General features: G+C 43.6%; 1 protein-coding gene across 4 annotated transcripts in view; it reads left to right on the forward strand.

Annotated features, from left to right (window-relative positions):
• The window catches only part of NSF (N-ethylmaleimide sensitive factor, vesicle fusing ATPase), a 184,657-nt gene that overhangs the window by 126,009 nt on the left and 37,241 nt on the right, over positions 1–21,407 (forward strand). For all 4 annotated transcript variants that reach the window (XM_077806325.1, XM_077806326.1, XM_077806327.1 and 1 more), the window contains 5 exons: positions 2,029–2,124; positions 2,842–2,998; positions 5,582–5,715; positions 19,043–19,109; positions 20,632–20,711. In XM_077806325.1, coding sequence (XP_077662451.1) covers positions 2,029–2,124; positions 2,842–2,998; positions 5,582–5,715; positions 19,043–19,109; positions 20,632–20,711 — 534 coding nt within the window. The remainder of the gene's footprint in view (positions 1–2,028; positions 2,125–2,841; positions 2,999–5,581; positions 5,716–19,042; positions 19,110–20,631; positions 20,712–21,407) is intronic.

Consider the following 21,407-nt stretch of genomic DNA (forward strand, 5'->3'; position numbering starts at 1 on the left):
CTTTGCTAGTCATCTAGTCACATGTTGTTTTTTGTGAGAAGACTGAAAGCAGCTCTGCTTCTCCCTTGAGCAGTGGTCCCCCACCGTACATTGGGTAAGCTTAATTCAGTTCTCTTCAAAGGTTCCAGATACACATCCCTGGAACCCATCAATCGCTAGTCATACTGTGCCTGGTCTGCATATGAGCCAGAGGCAAGGTAAACTTTTCCCACTTTACCAGTGAACAGCCCTGGTCTAGTAATGCCACCTCTAGGAATCATAGGGGAGTCTGGTCTCCATGGCCCATCCATGACTCTGCCTCTCAGTTGACACTCAGTGAGGGAAAACACTTATTGATTGGACTTGTCAGATGTGTCCATCTTGTCTCAGGGTGCACAGACAGAAATTAAACTAAAATACTTAACAACACATGCAGACAACTTACTCTCATTCCAAGAGTTAATGCTGCCTTCACAAGTCACAGCATGAGATGTTTAGGTGGTAATGAGTTTCAGGTACTGTCAGCACCTTGATTGGATTTGGGCCCGGTGAAAGTCTTTGAATCCCAAACACTAATCTCCTGAGCCATCCGGCTTGGTGCATTTAAATGACCCTGTAAACATTGATGGTGCCTGGTGTAGTAAGGGTCAGAAGTCATTTTAACTGTAAAATATGTACAGTTTGGAGATAAAGAGCAAAATCTATTTAAGTCCCAAAGTAACAAATATAAAAATAAATCTTATATTATGGGAAATATGTAGAAAGGATCATGAAATCTGTCCAAGGTGTGTTGATAGACACATCACCTGATGACAGTAAGTAAAATGAAGTTACTGTGTAATGCATCATGTTCTTTCAAACTTGACTTGTACTTTACCACTTTATAGGAAAATCATTTTTTTCAAATTTTGACTTCCGTCCCCCTTTATACTTACACCTTCTCCTTGTATCTGCGAACCTCTGCTCAGGATCGGCAGGCAATTGTGGCAGTGGTGCCAGTAGTAAGAACCAGTTCTTTTATCTATATCGTGTTAAGACCTGAAAAGTTTCTTTAAATCCACTTATGACTCCTGATTGCTGCCCAGGGCAGTCAAGATTTCAAAGTGCCGTAGACCTATCAGCTAATCCTAGCCAGTGAGTGTGGTTTGTACAGCAAGGAGCTGTACACATTCTGATGAAAAGATTCTGCAGGCTGTGAGGGCTGTTTCCTGATAATATGTTGACAGTGAGTTAAAATGCACTGTGTGGGCAAGACCGCATGACATGCCAGTGTTACCTGTGCATTTCATTGTGACTGACAAGCCATTTGTAAGGGGTGAAAAGGGCTCCAGAGTCTCTGCCAGTCTAGGATGTATATACTCCTACTCACTACTTTTTAAAGCTTGCCTGTTAGTTCTTGGGAGGGCTGAACTGAAGGAAATGGGAGTCCTTTTTAGACCTGGAAAAGGCAATTCTTGATGTGAGGCTGTGCGTGAGACTTCCCAGCTGGGTTCAGCTCTTCTAAACAATATTAATAGTGCCATTTTTAGGAAGGCAGTCTGATTCTAAATTAAAATGGGCTCTCAAGTATGGTTCATCTGATACAAATATAGGAAAAACAGCAAGAAACCAAACATTTAGGGTTTTAAAATTCCCACGTAAAGACAGTTCTTGAGGGGATGGGTGGGAGCATGATCAGAGTGGAGAAATGGGAGCCAGGAACTCCAGGACCACATCTTGTGAGGTGCTGAACACTCTGCAGGACCAAGCCCTTAAACTCCATCCCTCAGTTTCCCACCCTGAAAAATGTTAATATTAATGCTTCACAACCTGACATGTGAGAACTAGCTAATGGCTGTGATTCACACTGGAGATGAAAACTACTCCAGGAGTACTCGATATTCGTGTTTGAAATGTGTTGTTAAAGAAGATTTGTTTTAGGTTTTATTGGTGTATAATTAGCTACAGAATCAAAATCCTATGAATACAGAGAATGATGTTCAACACTGCCCTTGAGATAACTTGTACTCTGAGACTGTATGTTAACCCATTTCCTTGTAATTTAATTAGGCGACCACCAAAGTGGAAGTGAATATGGAGACGGCAGAGTGTCTGCGGGTGACAAGGGGAGACTTCTTAGCCTCTCTGGAGAATGATATCAAGCCGGTGAGTGGGACCTATTTAATTCATATAATAAAGCAGTGAATGCAGGAGAAGAACTTGTGCTTCCTTAATCAATGAATACAGCAACCACTTCAAATCTGTGCACATGCACAAATGTAATGTTGCAGCATGGCTTTTGAGATCATTTCTGTGGCTTAATAAAATTGAATACTGTTCAACAGGAATGAACTGAGACTCTGTCTCTTTCCCATCATTTTAGGGCTCTGTTCTGCAGCCTCTCTGCGCATGGGAAGTGTCAAATAGAGCGATTGCAAGAGCGGACCCTTCACTTTGCAGTACACACTAGTTGGTCGTTAGCCTAATCTCATTGAAATCAATGAGAGATTTGACATTGAATTCAGTGGCAGGAGGATTAGGACTCTGATGAAGAGAACTTATCTTTTAGTAAAGTGTAGATGATTTCAGAACCTAATGGTAATTTACATAGGGGTAGATGATATTGTACTTGATTAGAAGTTACCATTTGCTAAATAGGCAATAACATCTTATTCTATGGTCCTTTAAGACAACCTGTACTACATCACTGGTAAATGTATGATTTAACTGCTCACTCAGTTAAAATGTGTACCAAAATCTCTCATAATTATATTGAAAAAGCCCACCACAGCTCCTGTTACTCTAGTTTTGTCCTTGCCATGTTTTCCTGTGATCAAACAAAACTCACTATTGAGAATATTTTTTTCATTTTCCGAAACACAGGCATTTGGAACGAACCAGGAGGATTATGCAAGTTACATCATGAATGGCATTATCCAGTGGGGAGACCCTGTAACAAGGGTGCTGGAAGATGGAGAATTGCTTGTCCAGCAAACCAAAAACAGTGACCGCACTCCGCTGGTTAGCGTTCTTTTAGAAGGTGAGTTTAGGGGTACTAATGTCTGAAAGTGAGTAACACACACAATCCAGTCTGTGCAGTTATCACATACAAGTACTTGGATTAGGCATCCAGTAGTATGTGAAGTCCACTTATCAGAAAGAAAAGTATCATTAGTACCTGGCAAAATGACTAGATGAATTAATGTTGCATCAGATATTAAAATAGGTTTATCTGGTTCTGAGGGAGAGTAGGACATTGTCCATCCTATGGCTGCTCTTGAAACACTAGAGCGGGGTGAAAAATTTGTAACTAATAACCTGTTCGATCAGTTTTGACTTTGTTTGTAACCAGTCTGCGAGCAGATTGCAGTTACCTTGAATTGATTTGATACCTTGAATAGAGGGGGAATGATTTCCCCTCTCTTCGGCACTGGTGAGGCCACATCTGGACTACTGCATCCAGTTTTGGGCCCCCCACTACTGAAAGGATATGGACAAATTGGAAAGAGTCCAGCGGAGGGTAGAGAAAATGATTAGGGGGCTGGGGCACATGACTTACGAGGGGAGGCTGAGGAAACTGGGCTTGTTTAGTCTGCAGAAGAGAAGAGTGAGTGAGGGGGGATTTGATAGTAGCTTTCAACTACTTGTAGAGGGGTTCCAATGAGGATGGAGCTTGGCTGTTCTCAGTGGTGGCAGATGACAGAACAAGGAGCAATGGTCTCAAGTTGCAGTGGGAGAGGTCTAGGTGGGATATTAGAAAACACTATTTCACTAGGAGGATGGTGAAGCACTGGAATGGGTTGCCTAGGGAGGTGGTGGAATCTCCATCTTTTAGAAGTTTTTAAGGCCCGGCTTGACAAAGCCCTGGCTGGGATGATTTAGTTGGGGATTGGTCCTGCTTTGAGCAGGGGGTTGGACTAGATGACCTCCTGAGGTCTCTTCCAACCCTCATCTTCTGTGATTCTATGATATGTTACTTGAAGTTATTCAGTGAGTAGCTCCTGAGAGTAACTCTTTAGTTTGTTGCTTGTTCGTGAGCAGTTTGTTGCTAGTGTGTGACACCTACACATTTTGTATTATTCGTTCATTTGGTTCGGCATGTAGCATGTATGTTATTTTTTTTTGATACCTGGTTGAATTGGTATCAGGGGTTAGCCGTGTTAGTCTGTATCCTCAAAAACAGCCAGGAGTCTGGTGGCACCTTAAAGACTAACAGATTTATTTGGGCATAAGCTTTCGTGGGTAAAACCGCACTTCTTCAGGTGCATGGAGTGAAAATTACAGATGCAGGCATTATTATGCTGACACATGAAGAGAAGGGAGTTACCTCACAAGTGGAGAGCCAGTGTTGACAGGGCCAATTCGATCAGGATGGATGTAGTCCATTCCCAATAATTGATGAGGGGGGTGTTAATTCCAGGAGAGGCAAAGCTGCTTGTGTAATGACCCATCCACTCCCAGTCCCTATTCAAGCCCAAATTAATGGTGTTAAATTTGCAAATGAAGTTTAGTTAGGCAGTTTCTCTTTGAAGTCTGTTTCTAAGGTTTTTTTGTTCAAGTATGGCTACTTTTAAATCTGTTATAGACTGTGCAGGAAGATTAACGTTTTCTCCTACTGGCTTTTGTATGTTACCATTCCTGATGTCTGATTTGTGTCGATTTATTCTTTTATGTAGAGACTGTCCGGTTTGGTCAATGTACATGGCAGAGGGGCATTGCTGGCACATGATGGCATATATCACATTTATAGATGTGCAGGTGAATGAACCCCTGAGGTGTGGCTGATGATGTTGGGTCCTCTGATGGTGCTGCTAAAGTAGATATGGGGACAGAGTAGGCAACGAGGTTTGTTGCAGGGTTTGGTTCCTGGGTTAGTGTTTCTGTGGTGTGGTAAGTAGTTGCTGGTGAGTATTTGCTTCAGGTTTGGGGGCTGTCTGTAAGTGAGGAATTAGGTTTCTGGTGTGAGTTTCCAGTTACAAATTCCACTTTTGCCTTTCGCAGGTATTTTCAACATTTACATAGAATTCCTGCCAGCCCACTCGTTTGCAAATGCACAAGGGGGCATGAATGTAATTTAAGAAAATTCATTTAAAATCCAAGCAAGTGTGTCCAATGTTTTGCAGTAGTCAGCCAGCTCAATAAGACACAATAAGACACACAGCATCTTTTTGGTTCTTGGGTTTTTTTGAAAGTCGCACTCCTTGGAGTCCAAATAGTCTCTGTAAATCAGGGGTTCTCAAACTTTTGTATTGGTGACCCCTTTCACACAGCAAGCCTCTGAGTGCGACCCCCCCTTATAAATTAAAAACACTTTTTTTTATATTTAAAACTATTATAAATGCTGGAGGTGAAGCGGGATTTGGGGTGGATGCTGACAGCTTGCAACCCCCATGTAACCTCATGGCCCCTTTTGAGAACCCCTGCTGTAAATGAACCCATTTTGAAAGCAATGCTGTACAGGAGCTAAGAAAGGAGAGTGAATCTTCTATGAGTAAAGAGTCGCTTCAAAAAGTCAAGTCCCTGTGAATAAGATTATTAACTTGCTCAAGTCCATATAGTTTACCTTGAGCCTTGCAAAATCTATTTTCCCCTCTTTCTGACTTGTATCTCTTCCTTTGTACAGGTCCCCCACATAGTGGAAAGACTGCCTTGGCAGCAAAGATTGCAGAAGAATCCAACTTTCCATTTATCAAGATCTGTTCTCCTGATAAGACAATTGGCTTTTCTGAAACTGCTAAGTGCCAAGCTATGAAGAAGGTACTGTGGGTATTACTGTAATTTATCTGAACCTGATTCTTGTGCACTCTGACATGGGATTGAAAAATGACTTTGCCCTAAATTGTGCTCTCCATTCTGAAAGTAGACTTACCCCCTAGCTCCTCCCCTTCCTTGTATGCATGCTCTTGTTTAGCAGGCTGGGGGCTATTGACGTAGCATTGATCTTATAAACTACCATCAGCAATATGGCTGAAATCTGAGTCAACCTCAGTATCTTTTTAACAGTGTGCAAAGTCAAGCACTCAAAAGTTAGGAAATGCCAGAATTAAGATTGCCTTAATATGGCCCCCTCGTGCATATGTGTTATGCGACAGTCTTTAATTATATGATTGCATACTTTTTTCCCCCCAGGACCCTTGCCTCATTCTGTGCTCAGGATGGACCATGCTTTAGGGATGAATAGGGGTTGTGTAACAAAGGGGACTCCTGCCTTTTCTGTTGCTGAAGTTGGAGGGGTGTAGTGAATAAGATTGGATTTCAGGAATAGAAAGAATGTTCTCATGGTTAAGGCGGTTGAATGCTGCCCTGGCAAATTGGATACCATCTCAGCAATAGAGTTCGTAGGTGAAACACTTAAAGCAAACTTTTAAGAACATAAGAACGGCCATACTGGGTCACACCAATGGTCCATCTGGCCCAATATACTGTTTTCTGATAGTGGCCAGTTCCAGATACTTCAGACGAAATGAACAGAACAGGGCAGTTGTCACATGATCCATCCCCTGTCTTCCAGTCCCAACTTCTGGCAGTCAGAGGCTTAAGGACACCCAGAGCGTAGGCTTGCATCCCTAACTATCTTGGCTAATAGCCGTTGATGGACCTGTCCTCCATGAATTTATCTAATTCCCTTTTGAACCCAGTTATACTTTTCATCTTCACAACATCCCATGGCAACGAGGCTAGTTGCCTCTCTCCACTGTGAAAACTGACCATTTATTCCCAACCCTTGTTTCCTGTTTTTTAATCAGTTACTGATCCATGAGAGGACCTTCCCTCTTATCCCACGACTGCTTACTTATCATAAGAGCCTTTGGTGTGAGACTTTGTCAAAGGCATTTTGAAAGTTCAAGTACACTATATCCACTGTATCACCCTTGTCCACATGTTTGTTTACCTTCTCAAAGAATTCTAATAGATTGGTGAGGCATGATTTCCCTTTACAAAAGCCATGTTGACTCTTCCCCAGCATACTGTATGTCTGATAATTCTGTTCCTTACCATAGTTTTAACCAATTTGCCTGGTACTGAAGTTAGGCTTACCAGCCTGTAATTTTGAGGATTGCCTCTGGAGCCTTTTTAACACTTGTCATTACTTTAACTGTTCTCGAGTTGTCTGGTGCAGAGGCTGTTTTAAGTAATAGGTTACATACCATGTTTAGAAGTTCTGCGATTTCCTTCAGAATTCTTGGTTGAATACTGTCTAGTCCTGGTGATCTATTACTGTCTAATTTCTCAATTTGTTCCAAAACCACCTCGATTGACATCTTATTCTTGGACAGTTCCTCAGATTTGTCACCTAAAATGAATGGCTCATGTGTGAGAATCTCCCTCATATCCTCTGCAGTGAAGACAGTTGCAAAGAATTCATTTAGCTCCTAGAAATAGTAGGCAAGGTCCCCTGGAAAGAAATTAGGAAGAAAAGGAGTTGAAGGGGGTTGGCAGTTCGTAAAAGTATGTAATACTAGAGCCTCAACATCACGCTATTCCAATGCCGAGGAATGATCAGAAGAAACACAGGAAGCCAGTGTGGCTGCACAATGAGCTTTTTAACTATCTAAAACCCGAAAGGGATACATACAGGAAATGGAAGGAGAGGCATATCACCAAGCAAGTATACATGGGAGTAGCACAAATGTGTACTGACAAAATCAGGAAAGCCAAGGCAAGGAATGAGTTACATTGTAAGGAATGTTAGAGACAACAAGAAGAAGTTCTACAAATTTGTCCAGGGAAAAAAAGGAAAGATCAAGGACGGTGGGGTACCACTGCTCAAGGGAGCAGATGAGCTGGTAACGGAAGATGTTAGGAAGGCAGAGCCGCTCAATGGCTACTTTGCTTTAGTCTTCTCTTAGAAAATAACATGTGACTGGATGATTAGCAAAGTTTTCATAGACAAAAAGGGGGAAGGGACGCTGATCGGGATAAGAAAAGAACACATCAGAGATCTTCCGACCAATTTGAATGAATTTAAATCAGCAAGGCCAGATGCTATTCACCTGAGTGTGTTGAAGGAATTAGCTGAAGAAATCTGGGAGCCATTGGCAATAATATTTGCAAACTCATAGATAACAGGAGACATGCTGGAAGACTGGAGAAAGGCTAACGTACTGCCCATCTTTAAAAGGGGGGAAAAGGAGGAGCCAGGGAACTATAGACTAGTCAGCCTGTCTTGATACCTGAGAAGCTACTAGAGCAATGTATAAAACATTCAATTTGCAAATACCTGGAAGATGAAGGGGTGAGTCCTTATGGATTAACTAAGAACAAGTCATGCCAAACCATGTCCTTCTTTGACAGGGTAACTGATTTGGTGGATGGGGGAATGTGGTGGGTATAATAAACCTCGGACTTCAGCAAGGCTTTAGAGACTGTCACACATGATATTCTGATAAGTAAGCTGGAGAAATGCAGGCTTGGCATAACTACCATAAAGTGGATGCATAACTGGTTAAACAACTGCAAACAAAGATAAATTATTAATGGAATGATGTCAGGTTTGAGGGAGGTCTCAAGTGGGGCTGTGCCTGGGATCTGTTCTGGGTCCAGTGTTGTTTTACTCTTTTATTAATGACCTGCATGTAGGTATAGAAAGCATACTGATCATATTTGCCTATGACAAGCTAGGGGGGTTGCCAACACTTTGGAGTACAGAGCAAAAATTCAGAGGGATCTTGATAAACTGGAGAACTGGTCTATAGACAACAAAAATGAAATTCAGAAAAGAGAAATGTAAGGCCCTACACATAGGGAAGAAAAACCAAATGCACAAATCCAGAATGGAGGATAAATGGCTTGGCAGCACGCTTGCTGAGAAGGATCTAGGTGTTGTGGTGGATCACAACCCCAACATGAATCAGCAATATAATGCTAAAAGAAAAGGAGTACTTGTGGCACCTTAGCGACTAACCAATTTATTTGAGCATAAGCTTTCGTGAGCTACAGCTCACTTCATCGGATGCATGCTGTGGAAAGTGTAGAAGATCTTATTATATACACACAAAAAGCATGAAAAAATACCTCCTCCCACCCCACTCTCCTGCTGGTAATAGCTTATCTAAAGTGACCACTCTCCTTACAATGTGTATGATAATCAAGGTGGGTCATTTCCAGCACAAATCCAGGTTTTCTCACCCCCACCCCCACACACAAACTCAGTCTCCTGCTGGTAATAGCTTATCCAAAGTGACCACTCTCCTTACATTGTGTAGGATAATCAAGGTGGGCCATTTCCAGCACAAATCCAGGGTTTAACAAGAACGTCTGGGGGGGAGGGACAGGGGGTAGGAAAAAACAAGGGGAAATAGGCTACCTTGCATAATGACTAAGCCACTCCCAGTCTCTATTCAAGTCTAAGTTAATTGTATCCAATTTGCAAATGAATTCCAATTCAGCAGTTTCTCGCTGGAGTCTGGATTTGAAGGTTTTTTTGTTGTAAAATAGTGACTTTCATGTCTGTAATCGCGTGACCAGAGAGATTGAAGTGTTCTCCGACTGGTTTATGAATGTTATAATTCTTGACATCTGATTTGTGTCCATTTACTCTTTTACATAGAGACTGTCCAGTTTGACCAATGTACATGGCAGAGGGGCATTGCTGGCCCATGATGGCATATATCACGTTGGTGGATGTGCAGGTGAATGAGCCTCTGATAGTGTGGCTGATGTTATTAGGCCCTGTGATGGTGTCCCCTGAATAGATATGTGGGCACAGTTTGCAACGGGCTTTGTTGCAAGGATAGGTTCCTGGGTTAGTGGTTCTGTTGTGTGGTATGTGGTTGCTGGTGAGTATTTGCTTCAGGTTGGGGGGCTGTCTGTAGGCAAGGACTGGCCTGTCTCCCAAGATTTGTGAGAGTGTTGGGTCATTCTTCAGGATAGGTTGTAGATCCTGAATAATGCGTTGGAGGGGTTTTAGTTGGGGGCTGAAGGTGACGGCTAGTGGCGTTCCGTTATTTTCTTTGTTGGGCCTGTCCTGTAGTAGGTGACTTCTGGGAGCTCTTCTGGCTCTATCAGTCTGTTTCTTCACTTCCGCAGGTGGGTATTGTAGTTGTAAGAATGCTTGATAGAGATCTTGTAGGTGTTTGTCTCTGTCTGAGAGGTTGGAGCAAATGCGGTTGTATCGCAGAGCTTGGCTGTAGACGATGGATCGTGTGGTGTGGTCAGGGTGAAAGCTGGAGGCATGTAGGTAGGAATAGCGGTCAGTAGGTTTCCGGTATAGGGTGGTGTTTATGTGACCATCATTTATTAGCACTGTAGTGTCCAGGAAGTGGATCTCTTGTGGGACTGGACCAGGCTGAGGTTGATGGTGGGATGGAAATTGTTGAAATCATGGTGGAATTCCTCAAGGGCTTCTTTTTCATGGGTCCAGATGATGAAGATGTCATCAATATAGCGCAAGTAGAGTAGAGGCATTAGGGGACGAGAGCTGAGGAAGCGTTGTTCTAAATCAGCCATAAAATTGTTGGCATACTGTGGGGCCATGCGGGTACCCATAGCAGTGCCGCTGATCTGAAGGTATACATTGTCCCCAAATGTAAAATAGTTATGAGTAAGGACAAAGTCACACAGTTCAGCCACCAGGTTAGCCGTGACATTATCGGGGATAGTTTACACACAACAAATCCTGTGTCTTGGCAGGGGGTTAGACTAGATGACCCTTGTGCTCCCTTCTAATCATATTATTCCCTGCAACAGTCTTATCTTTCTTAGAATCATAGAATCATAGAATCATAGAATATCAGGGTTGGAAGGGACCCCTGAAGGTCATCTAGTCCAACCCCCTGCTTGAAGCAGGACCAATTCCCAGTTAAATCATCCCAGCCAGGGCTTTGTCAAGCCTGACCTTAAAAACTTCCAAGGAAGGAGATTCCACCACCTCCCTAGGCAACGCATTTCAGTGTTTCACCACCCTCTTAGTGAAAAAGTTTTTCCTAATATCCAATCTAAACCTCCCCCACTGCAACTTGAGACCATTACTCCTCGTTCTGTCATCTGCTACCATTGAGAACAGTCTAGAGCCATCCTCTTTGGAACCCCCTTTCAGGTAGTTGAAAGCAGCTATCAAATCCCCCCTCATTCTTCTCTTCTGCAGGCTAAACAATCCCAGCTCCCTCAGCCTCTCCTCATAAGTCATGTGTTCTAGACCCCTAATCATTTTTGTTGCCCTTCGCTGGACTCTCTCCAGTTTATCCACATCCTTCTTGTAGTGTGGGGCCCAAAACTGGACACAGTACTCCAGATGAGGCCTCACCAATGTCGAATAGAGGGGGACGATCACGTCCCTCGATCTGCTCGCTATGCCCCTACGTATACATCCCAAAATGCCATTGGCCTTCTTGGCAACAAGGGCACACTGCTGACTCATATCCAGCTTCTCGTCCACTGTCACCCCTAGGTCCTTTTCCGCAGAACTGCTGCCTAGCCATTCGGTCCCTAGTCTGTAGCGGTGCATTGGATTCTTCCGTCCTAAGTGCAGGACCCTGCACTTATCCTTATTGAACCTCATCAGATTTCTTTTGGCCCAATCCTCCAATTTGTCTAGGTCCTTCTGTATCCTATCCCTCCCCTCCAGCGTATCTACCACTCCTCCCAGTTTAGTATCGTCCGCAAATTTGCTGAGAGTGCAATCCACACCATCCTCCAGATCATTTATGAAGATATTGAACAAAACCGGCCCCAGGACCGACCCCTGGGGCACTCCACTTGACACCGGCTGCCAACTAGACATGGAGCCATTGATCACTACCCGTTGAGCCCGACAATCTAGCCAGCTTTCTACCCACCCTATAGTGCATTCATCCAGCCCATACTTCCTTAACTTGCTGACAAGAATACTGTGGGAGACCGTGTCAAAAGCTTTGCTAAAGTCAAGAAACAATACATCCACTGCTTTCCCTTCATCCACAGAACCAGTAATCTCATCATAAAAGGTGATTAGATTAGTCAGGCATGACCTTCCCTTGGTGAATCCATGCTGGCTGTTCCTAATCACTTTCCTCTCATGCAAGTACTTCAAGATTGATTCTTTGAGGACCTGCTCCATGATTTTTCCAGGGACTGAGGTGAGGCTGACTGGCCTGTAGTTCCCAGGATCCTCCTTCTTCCCTTTTTTAAAGATTGGCACTACATTAGCCTTTTTCCAGTCATCCGGGACTTCCCCGGTTCGCCACGAGTTTTCAAAGATAATGGCCAATGGCTCTGCAATCACAGCCGCCAATTCCTTCAGCACTCTCGGATGCAACTCGTCCGGCCCCATGGACTTGTGCACGTCCAGCTTTTCTAAATAGTCCCTAACCACCTCTATCTCCACAGAGGGCTGGCCATCTCTTCCCCATTTTGTGATGCCCAGCGTAGCAGTCTGGGAGCTGACCTTGTTAGTGAAAACAGAGGCAAAAAAAGCATTGAGTACATTAGCTTTTTCCACATCCTCTGTCACTAGGTTGCCTCCCTCATTCAGTAAGGGGCCCACACTTTCCTTGGCTTTCTTCTTGTTGCCAACATACCTGAAGAAACCCTTCTTGTTACTCTTGACATCTCTCGCTAGCTGCAGCTCCAGGTGCGATTTGGCCCTCCTGATTTCATTCCTACATGCCCGAGCAATATTTTTATACTCTTCCCTGGTCACTCTTCTTGAGTGCTCCTTTAGCACGGGGGAGTCAATAAGCGGACCGTGCGCCAAATCCGGACTGCCAGACGCTTTTGAATAGACCCCAAAATCTTTTTATTCACTTATTTTTATGATTTTCTCTGGAATCTGGACCTTGACTATAGTTTCACCAAGAAATTTGGACCGTGGCCAAAAATAATTGACTACCCTTACTTAGCACCTCGATCGTCCAGGTGGCCCCCTGATTGTTTGGCAGGCTTCCCGCTTCTGATGTACTTCAGGTTTTTTTGTTGTTTGTTTCTGTGTCTTTTGTTTGTTGCTCTTCAATTTCTTTTTTGGCCTGCCTAATTATACTTTTACATTTGTCTGAGATTAAGCTCTTTTCTATTTTTTTCAGTAGGATTTGACTTCCAGTTTTTAAAAGATGCTATTTTGCCTCTAACTGCCTTTCTTACTCTGTTGTTTAGCCACGGTGGTATTTTTTGGTCCTCTTTTTTTAAATTTTGGGTATATATTTAATTTGATCCTCTATTATGATGTTTTTAAAAAGTGTCATGCAGCTTGCATTCATTTACTTGTGACTGCTTTTTTAAATTTCCATGTAACTAGCTTCCTCATTATTGTGTAGTTTCCCTTTTTGAAGTTAAATGATACTATGGTGGGTATCTTTAGTAGTTTTCCCTCCTAGAAGGATTTTAAATTTATTTGTGTTATGATTGCTTATTGAGCGATTCAGCTATATTCACCTCTTGGACCAGATCCTGTACTCTTCTTAGGATTAAGTCCAGAATTTCCTCTCCCTTGTGGGTTCAAGATTAGCTGCTCTGAGAAATAATCATTTTTGTATGTACCCAGTAAATATGGTGATAGTTGAAATTCCCCATTATTATTGTTTTACATATTTGTAGCCTCTCTAATCTACCTGAGCATTTCACCATCACCATCCTGATCAGGCGATCGGTAGTATATTCCTACTATTATACGCTTATTAATCAAGTATGGAATTTCTATTCATACAGAAGCTATGGTATGGACGGATTCATTTAAGGTTTGTACTATATTTGGCTCTGTTATTTCTTTCACATATAGTGCCACTCCCCCACACAGGTGGTCACTAATTGTCTGTTCCTCATTTTCTGGGTGCTTGACTTGAGATCCTGGAGGTTGATTTGCAGAAGTGCTGTGAACGCTCTCAGCTGCAAGTGAAGACACTGGGAGTTGTCTTTTGAACATATAAAGTACTAAGAACTCTGAATAAGTAGATTTAAGGTGTCTCACATTGGGCACCCCCAATTGCTGGAAACTTCTGACTTTAATCGGTCTCTGCCTCTGTTGCCCGTCAGTAAAAGGGAGATGATAATAGCCCCCTAACCTTCCAGGGATGTTGCCACGATAGATGGATGATTGTGAAGCACTCTCATGCTGTAGATATAAGTGCCATAGAAAAGCCAATGAGGAAATAGATAATTCTGTCTTCTGTGCAGAATTTGAATAGTATGCAGTAAATAAACCATGAGGAGACAGGTTTCAGAGTAACAGCCGTGTTAGTCTGTATTCGCAAAAAGAAAAGGAGTACTTGTGGCACCTTAGAGACTAACCAATGAGGAGACACAGACTGAACAATGAGGCTAAAACGAAATATTGAATAATTGATCATTCAGTGTGCACTGTCCATTCGGTGCACTGAATTAGGCAGTGTCCTATAGGAGAAAAAAAGTGGTAATGTAATTAGACTGATTATGCATCTGCATCAATTAAGGTTGCATGGCTAAACTTAATCTTGGCATTTCCTAATTTTGCGTGCCTGACTTTGTAACCTTCATGTTCTTTTAACATTTTTGTGTGTAATATAATTTGTGTGTATGTATAAAATTCTACAGCATACTGAAACATGAATGTGTGGGGATGTGGAAGAATACATAGGAAAAAGGAACTGGCTGGAGCCTACAGCCTGGGGATAATCAAGAAGGCATCACCTTGCCCTGGGGGGCTGTGTTTTATATGAAGAGGAAGCACAGAGAGAGAGAGAGAGAGGAATAGAAGCCAGGCAGGCTGCAGTGCGTAGCAGTTTTTCTCTGAGGCACTTGGAGACACACCTGACCTGATTCAGAGATTTTGTTGACTAAAGTTTGCGGAGCACTGAGCCAGGATCTTGATGAACTGTTACAAAGATTCCTGTCTTGAAACCTGATTAAAGGAGGCATTGCATTTTACTAATAGTGTGTTGGCTTCTCCTTGCCCAGGGCTATTAAAGTGAGTCTTGGGGAAACTAAGGTGTGGCTATTCCATGGGTGTGCTGAGGGACTGTCCGCACCATTACACATTGTGTCTGAACAGGGACTGAAAACTCCCTCCCAGCAAGGAGGGATGAGAAGGCAAAGAGGTGCTCGTGCTATCCATGGTGACGAAATGTCCAACTTCCCAGGCTGGAGCAGACAGCCACAGCGACAACCCCAGAAGTTCTGGTCTCAGGCTTGGTGAGGGGCCCAGTGGTTTCAGGAGCAAGAGGACACAACTCTGAAAGGAAAGGAGACCTGTGTCCTGCCAGTTGTGTGCACGGACTGTCACCAACAGGGGCATATAAGTTGCGTCTGCCACTGGGAAACCTGAGACTGTGGAATTCTGGCTGATGTGGGGCACTGAGAATCCTGGGGAGGTCTGGACTGTTAAGGATGCTGGGCCCCAGACAGGTGCAGAAGCTGAAGAAAGTACTTGAGGGGTCTCAGTTTTAGGCCAGGAAGGGTGATACCCTAGTAGTCATTTGTTTTAGGTGTGGGGAAGAAGGGCATGTCAGAAGACGCTGCCCTGCAAAAACTTCTTGATGATTATGGGGAAGTAAGAGAGTGTAGTAGGGAAGCTACAGAAGCTTCCAGTGTGGGTAGGGGGCAGTGAGCTGTAGGGGCCAAGGTTGGCCATGGATTTCAGACTTTTCCCCACTTACCGGGAATGCCTTAACTCAGTCCTCTCACCCTCAGAGAATGAGTGTGGGGAGCCTGAAGAAGTCAGTTAGCTGCTCTGAAAGGCAGCAGAGTTCCCGAGCTGGGGGAACTAGGGAAAAGAACAAAATGAGGTCAGTGATTCTGGGGGCTCTGATAGTCTTGAACAGTTAGATTTGCAGGCCCAGATGCACATTTTCCAGCACAACCTGGATAAGCAACAGGAAAAAATTCAGCGCTTTAAAAGACAGACAGCCATTTGGTTGTGGCTAAGATGGGGCAAATTAATGCACACGCTGAAAAGCAACTGCAACATTCCTCTGAGGAAACTCCAAGTTGGCCTCCAATTGAAGTAATTGAAGAAAGAACAGTAGTACTTGCATAAACGGGTGAAGTCTCAGCTGGAGGAGAAGTGGAAAACTTTGCAACTCTGGGGAATTCTGGACATTGGGGAACACAACTTCTGGTCTCTACATACTTTGGTGACAAAGACAAAAATATGGCCAACGGACTTGGACTTCCTTGGGCTGCTAAGCAGGAGGTGCTCTGCTGCTTGGAGGAAATGGTTCAGGGGAAGTGGTTAGGTCAGCAGCTCTAGTGAAATCAACTAAGAAACTTATCCTTTTAAGGGACAGGCTGGAGTCTGCAGCCTGGGGATAATCAACAAGGCCCTGTCTGGCTTTGGAGGCTGGGTCATATATAAACAGGAACAGGAGACACAGAGAGAGGAGTAGAAGCCAAGCAGGCTGCAGTGGGTGGCCATTGCTCTTACAGGCACTTGGAGGCACACCTGACCTGATTCAGAGAATTAAGTCTCAACTGTAAGTTTGGGGAACCCTGAGCCTGGATCCTGATGAACTGTTATTACAATGATTCTTGGAGTGAAACTGGATTAAAATGGGAAGTTGTGTTTTACTAATTGTACGTTGGCTTCTTCTTGCCCTTGGTGGTTAAAGTGAGTCTTGTGCTACTGCCCTTGGGGAAAGTAAGGTAGTGCCCACCTGCAAGGCCACCCGGGTCTGCAATGGGGCGCTCAGTCACTGCCTGCACCATTACAAGGAAACTGTGAAATCAGTTGAATTTAATAGCAAAATAAATAAGATAAGCCTCAGCATCGGTTGGATTATTCATTTCTTCTTCGCGTGCTTGCTCGTGTCGATTCCATTCTAGGTGTGTTCGTACACAGTCGTCGGAGACTTTTGCCTTAGATTTTTTGCCCGGGATGATGCTGACTTCGATAGAGCAGTGCTGCAAGCCGCTAGACTGAACTCCGAGCCCACCTCCAAGGCTACTGCTTGTGAGTCACCTAGAATGGAATCGACATGAGCAAGCACTTGAAGAAAAACAGTTACCTACTTTTTTGTAACTGTTGTTCTTCGAGATGTGTTGCTCATGTCCATTCCATTACCTGCCCTCCTACCCCTCTGATGGAGTTGCCAGCAGAAAGGAACTGAGAGGGTGTAGGGTTGGCAGTGCCTGTTATCCTGATGCATGAGCGTGGCACTCCAGAGGGCGCTACAGCCAACCCTATGGATACTGCAAAGGCAAAAATCTCACACAATGTGCACGTGGGTGCACCCATACTTAGAATGGAATGGACATGAGCACCACATCTTGAAGAACAGCAGTTACGAAAAGATAGGTAACCATTTTTTTCATACTTATTTCAATAAAAGCCTCCATTTGTAATTTAAATAAAGCTGCCACCTCAAAGTGCTGCAGATCACCGTTGTTCTTGCTGTGTTGGACATGGGACTGATATGTAATAATCTAGAAATACTGATTGGTATTAATTTATCAGTACTGCATGTTACAAGGTCATGAGAAATATTTACTAAAATGTTTATGGTGTGGGAGTTGTTTTAATAATAAGGTGTTAGAGGGAAGGTAACACATGGGGTTCCGATGAAACACCTCCTGGCAAACAGTGCTGAAGGTTAAGAAACCATACCTGTGCTGTTAAGCTGGGAAGATGCTGCTTACAAGTGCCAGCTAATTTACAGAGCTGTTTTGCCCAGACTGAGAATTAACAAATCAAAAGACACTAAAGAGTTAAAAAGGTGATTCTGGGTAGAATGGGAGGCAGTTGTTGGGGGCTGTTTTGGGGGAAACAGACAGATACAGAGACTGGATAGGTCTGAAGGACAGGCTCCTTCCTAAGCTGTCAGGGAGATGGTAAGCTTTACGTAAGACAGACAAGCATATAGGCCTTTTAATGTTTCATAACCCCTTTTCATAGAATCATAGAATCATAGAATATCAGGGTTGGAAGGGACCCCTGAAGGTCATCTAGTCCAACCCCCTGCTCGAAGCAGGACCAATTCCCAGTTAAATCATCCCAGCCAGGGCTTTGTCAAGCCTGACCTTAAAAACTTCCAAGGAAGGAGATTCCACCACCTCCCTAGGCAACGCATTCCAGTGTTTCACCACCCTCTTAGTGAAAAAGTTTTTCCTAATATCCAATCTAAACCTCCCCCACTGCAACTTGAGGCCATTACTCCTCGTTCTGTCATCTGCTACCATTGAGAACAGTCTAGAGCCATCCTCTTTGGAACCCCCTTTCAGGTAGTTGAAAGCAGCTATCAAATCCCCCCTCATTCTTCTCTTCTGCAGGCTAAACAATCCCAGCTCCCTCAGCCTCTCCTCATAAGTCATGTGTTCTAGACCCCTAATCATTTTTGTTGCCCTTCGCTGGACTCTCTCCAATTTATCCCCATCCTTCTTGTAGTGTGGGGCCCAAAACTGGACACAGTACTCCAGATGAGGCCTCACCAATGTTGAATAGAGGGGGACGATCACGTCCCTCGATCTGCTCGCTATGCCCCTACGTATACATCCCAAAATGCCATTGGCCTTCTTGGCAACAAGGGCACACTGCTGACTCATATCCAGCTTCTCGTCCACTGTCACCCCTAGGTCCTTTTCCGCAGAACTGCTGCCTAGCCATTCGGTCCCTAGTCTGTAGCGGTGCATTGGATTCTTCCGTCCTAAGTGCAGGACCCTGCACTTATCCTTATTGAACCTCATCAGATTTCTTTTGGCCCAATCCTCCAATTTGTCTAGGTCCTTCTGTATCCTATCCCTCCCCTCCAGCGTATCTACCACTCCTCCCAGTTTAGTATCGTCCGCAAATTTGCTGAGAGTGCAATCCACACCATCCTCCAGATCATTTATGAAGATATTGAACAAAACCGGCCCCAGGACCGACCCCTGGGGCACTCCACTTGACACTGGCTGCCAACTAGACATGGAGCCATTGATCACTAACTTGACACTGGCTGCCAACTAGACATGGAGCCATTGATCACTTTTTCCTGTAATGTGCTGGGATTTTGAGTTACATGTTCATGCTCTGCCTGTTTGGTTGATAGACTGACCTCAGCCATCCTGAAACGGTTTGAGGTGCAGTCTGATGCATGGCATCACAAAAGTACACAAGGCCATGTGTCCAAGGAACTCGAGGCATGTTCATATGTATATAATTGGATGGTCTTGGAGATCTCTCATGATGAGATTTGTGACAATAATAAATTGTTTTTTTCCCTAGATCTTTGATGATGCATACAAGTCCCAGCTCAGCTGTGTAGTAGTTGATGACATTGAAAGGCTCCTAGGTGAGTCATAGAATTTTGTTGCACCGTGCAACAGACAATGTAATGTTACAAACCAGAAATGATTCAGGAACCGTAAGTGTGTATGGAGTCTAATCTAAGTATGATGATTCAAGAGCCTTGAATTGATCCTCCATGTTGGTCTAAACATGTATCGTTTCTGAAGTCCAGCAGTAGTAATCTTGTCCTCTACCTCAATGTTGGCTTCATCTTGTTCTAAGGTATTTGAGCTGGTCCTTGTGCTCCAGCCTCCATGTGTATCATTTTAACTAAATGAGATTTATAGGCTTAATTAACAAGTCAGAAAGGGGCCTGATTCTTCACTGCCTTGCACCTTTGAACAGTCATTTGCAACTGTGTAAAATAGTACAGTAGAACCTCAGAGTTACAAACATCTCGGGAATGGAGGTTGTTCATAACTCTGAACAAAACGTTCTGGTGGTTCTTTCAGAAGTTTACAACTGAACATTGACTTAATGCAATGAAACTTTACTATGCAGAAGAAAAATTCTTCTTTTAACCATCTTAATTTAAATGAAACAAGCAGAGAAACAGTTTCCTTACCTTGTCAAATCTTTTTTTAAACTTTCCCTTTATTTTTTTAGTAGTTTATATTTAGCACAATACTGTACTGTATTTGCCTTTTGGGCGGATGGGGCAGTCTCTGCTGCTGCCTGATTGCGTACTTCCAGTTCCAAATGAGGTGTGTGATTGACTGGTCAGTTTGTAACTCCAGTGTTTGTAACTCTGAGGTTCTGCTGTACCACCAGTCTGAATAAGTGCAGAATTCTGATTTCCTAGCATTTTACACCCAACTGGGGCTCACTGTACAAGGGGCAAGGCAGTGGGGCAGCTGTCCCAAGGGGTGTCCATTGTAGAAACCAAGACAATCTTAAGAGAACAGTAGAGTGACCATATAACTCAAGCACTGTAGGTGCTTTTAATTGATTTTTTCTTTTAATGCTTTTGGGTTCCTGGAGTTGGGTTTCTGCAGTATTTGCTTTTGTTAATGGATATGCGCCCCTCCCCCCCCCCCCCAAAAAAAAAAAAAAAAAGACACACACACTTCTGGGGTAATAGACAGGCACTGTATATTGAAAGCCCTGGTTATTAATGCACTTTTGTGGACACAGATTTAGGTCATCCAAGAAAAATGGTTTCCTCTCTATTTAGCCCATATACCTTACAATAAGGCAGTGTCTCTTCAGGAAATACTCAGAACTAGAATACCAGAGGTGTCCTGCAGCGAGAGGAAAGGCTGCTGCTCTGTAGGGAGGTTTACTGAGAAGCAGCCGTACAGCAGGCATTCACAAGTGACAAGGAAATAGAAACCGTGTGATCACTGAATTTAAAATCCAGTATTTTTTCCCGTTGTTTCATTGTGACTGCAAGGCTGAGTGAAGATTTCTCTTCAAACCACTCTGCTTTCCTCTGAGGAGCACAATGGAACTTGAAAAGTGAACCAGAAAAGTTTGATTCCTGCTGTCTGACGTGATCATGTTTATTCATGTTTTTCCCCTTCCAGATTATGTTCCTATTGGACCACGATTCTCCAACTTGGTGTTGCAGGCCCTTCTCGTGCTGCTAAAAAAGGCACCTCCTCAGGTAAGAAAGCTGCATGGTGGGCTGAGAGGTCCCACGAGCTTTGTCCTGCGGGAGCGGTCGCCACGCCCGCCTGGCAGACAATTAACTATTGCAGTTGCTAACTGCTGTTGGCTGAATAAAGGCTTTTAACTGAGTTTATCCTGGTGCGTTGTTGTTTATTCAGCAGCACACTCAGCCCTGGATAGCTGCACGTTGCTTAAACAAGAAGGCAGCATGCTGAATACGCAGCAAGTTTACAGAGGGAAGATTAAAATTCTCTGGTCACTGATTTGTCTGAGAAACAAACAGTAAATTCTAATCTTCCCAAACTCAGATCTAGTTGTCTTTCTCTTATCTAATTTTAAAAAATGAAATTCCCCCGGTGTATGTACGTTTTTTCAGTTGAGCATGGGTTTTTTATCTTGTCTGCCTCAATTGAATTCCCCAGGTACCTGTGAAAATGAATGTTTTTAAAGTCTGATGGTAGACTCCATAGTTAAAAATTGGGCTCAGAAGGCCTTTGTACTTATGTTCACTGACATGGTGAAGTTTAGGTACCTTGCAAATGACAACTTACTTGGTTTGCTTTAGGGGAGGCAAGGAGAGAGGGCTTCTAGCACCGCTTCCTGGCTATTCATTTGAGTTCCACTGTATGAGCCTGTGAAATGTGGAACAAGGGGAAGTTGAAGAAAGGCTGTGGCAAAGGAACCGAACACA

Source organism: Eretmochelys imbricata, chromosome 27 (genome assembly GCF_965152235.1).
Source record: "Eretmochelys imbricata isolate rEreImb1 chromosome 27, rEreImb1.hap1, whole genome shotgun sequence".
NCBI classification, from domain to species: domain Eukaryota; kingdom Metazoa; phylum Chordata; order Testudines; family Cheloniidae; genus Eretmochelys; species Eretmochelys imbricata.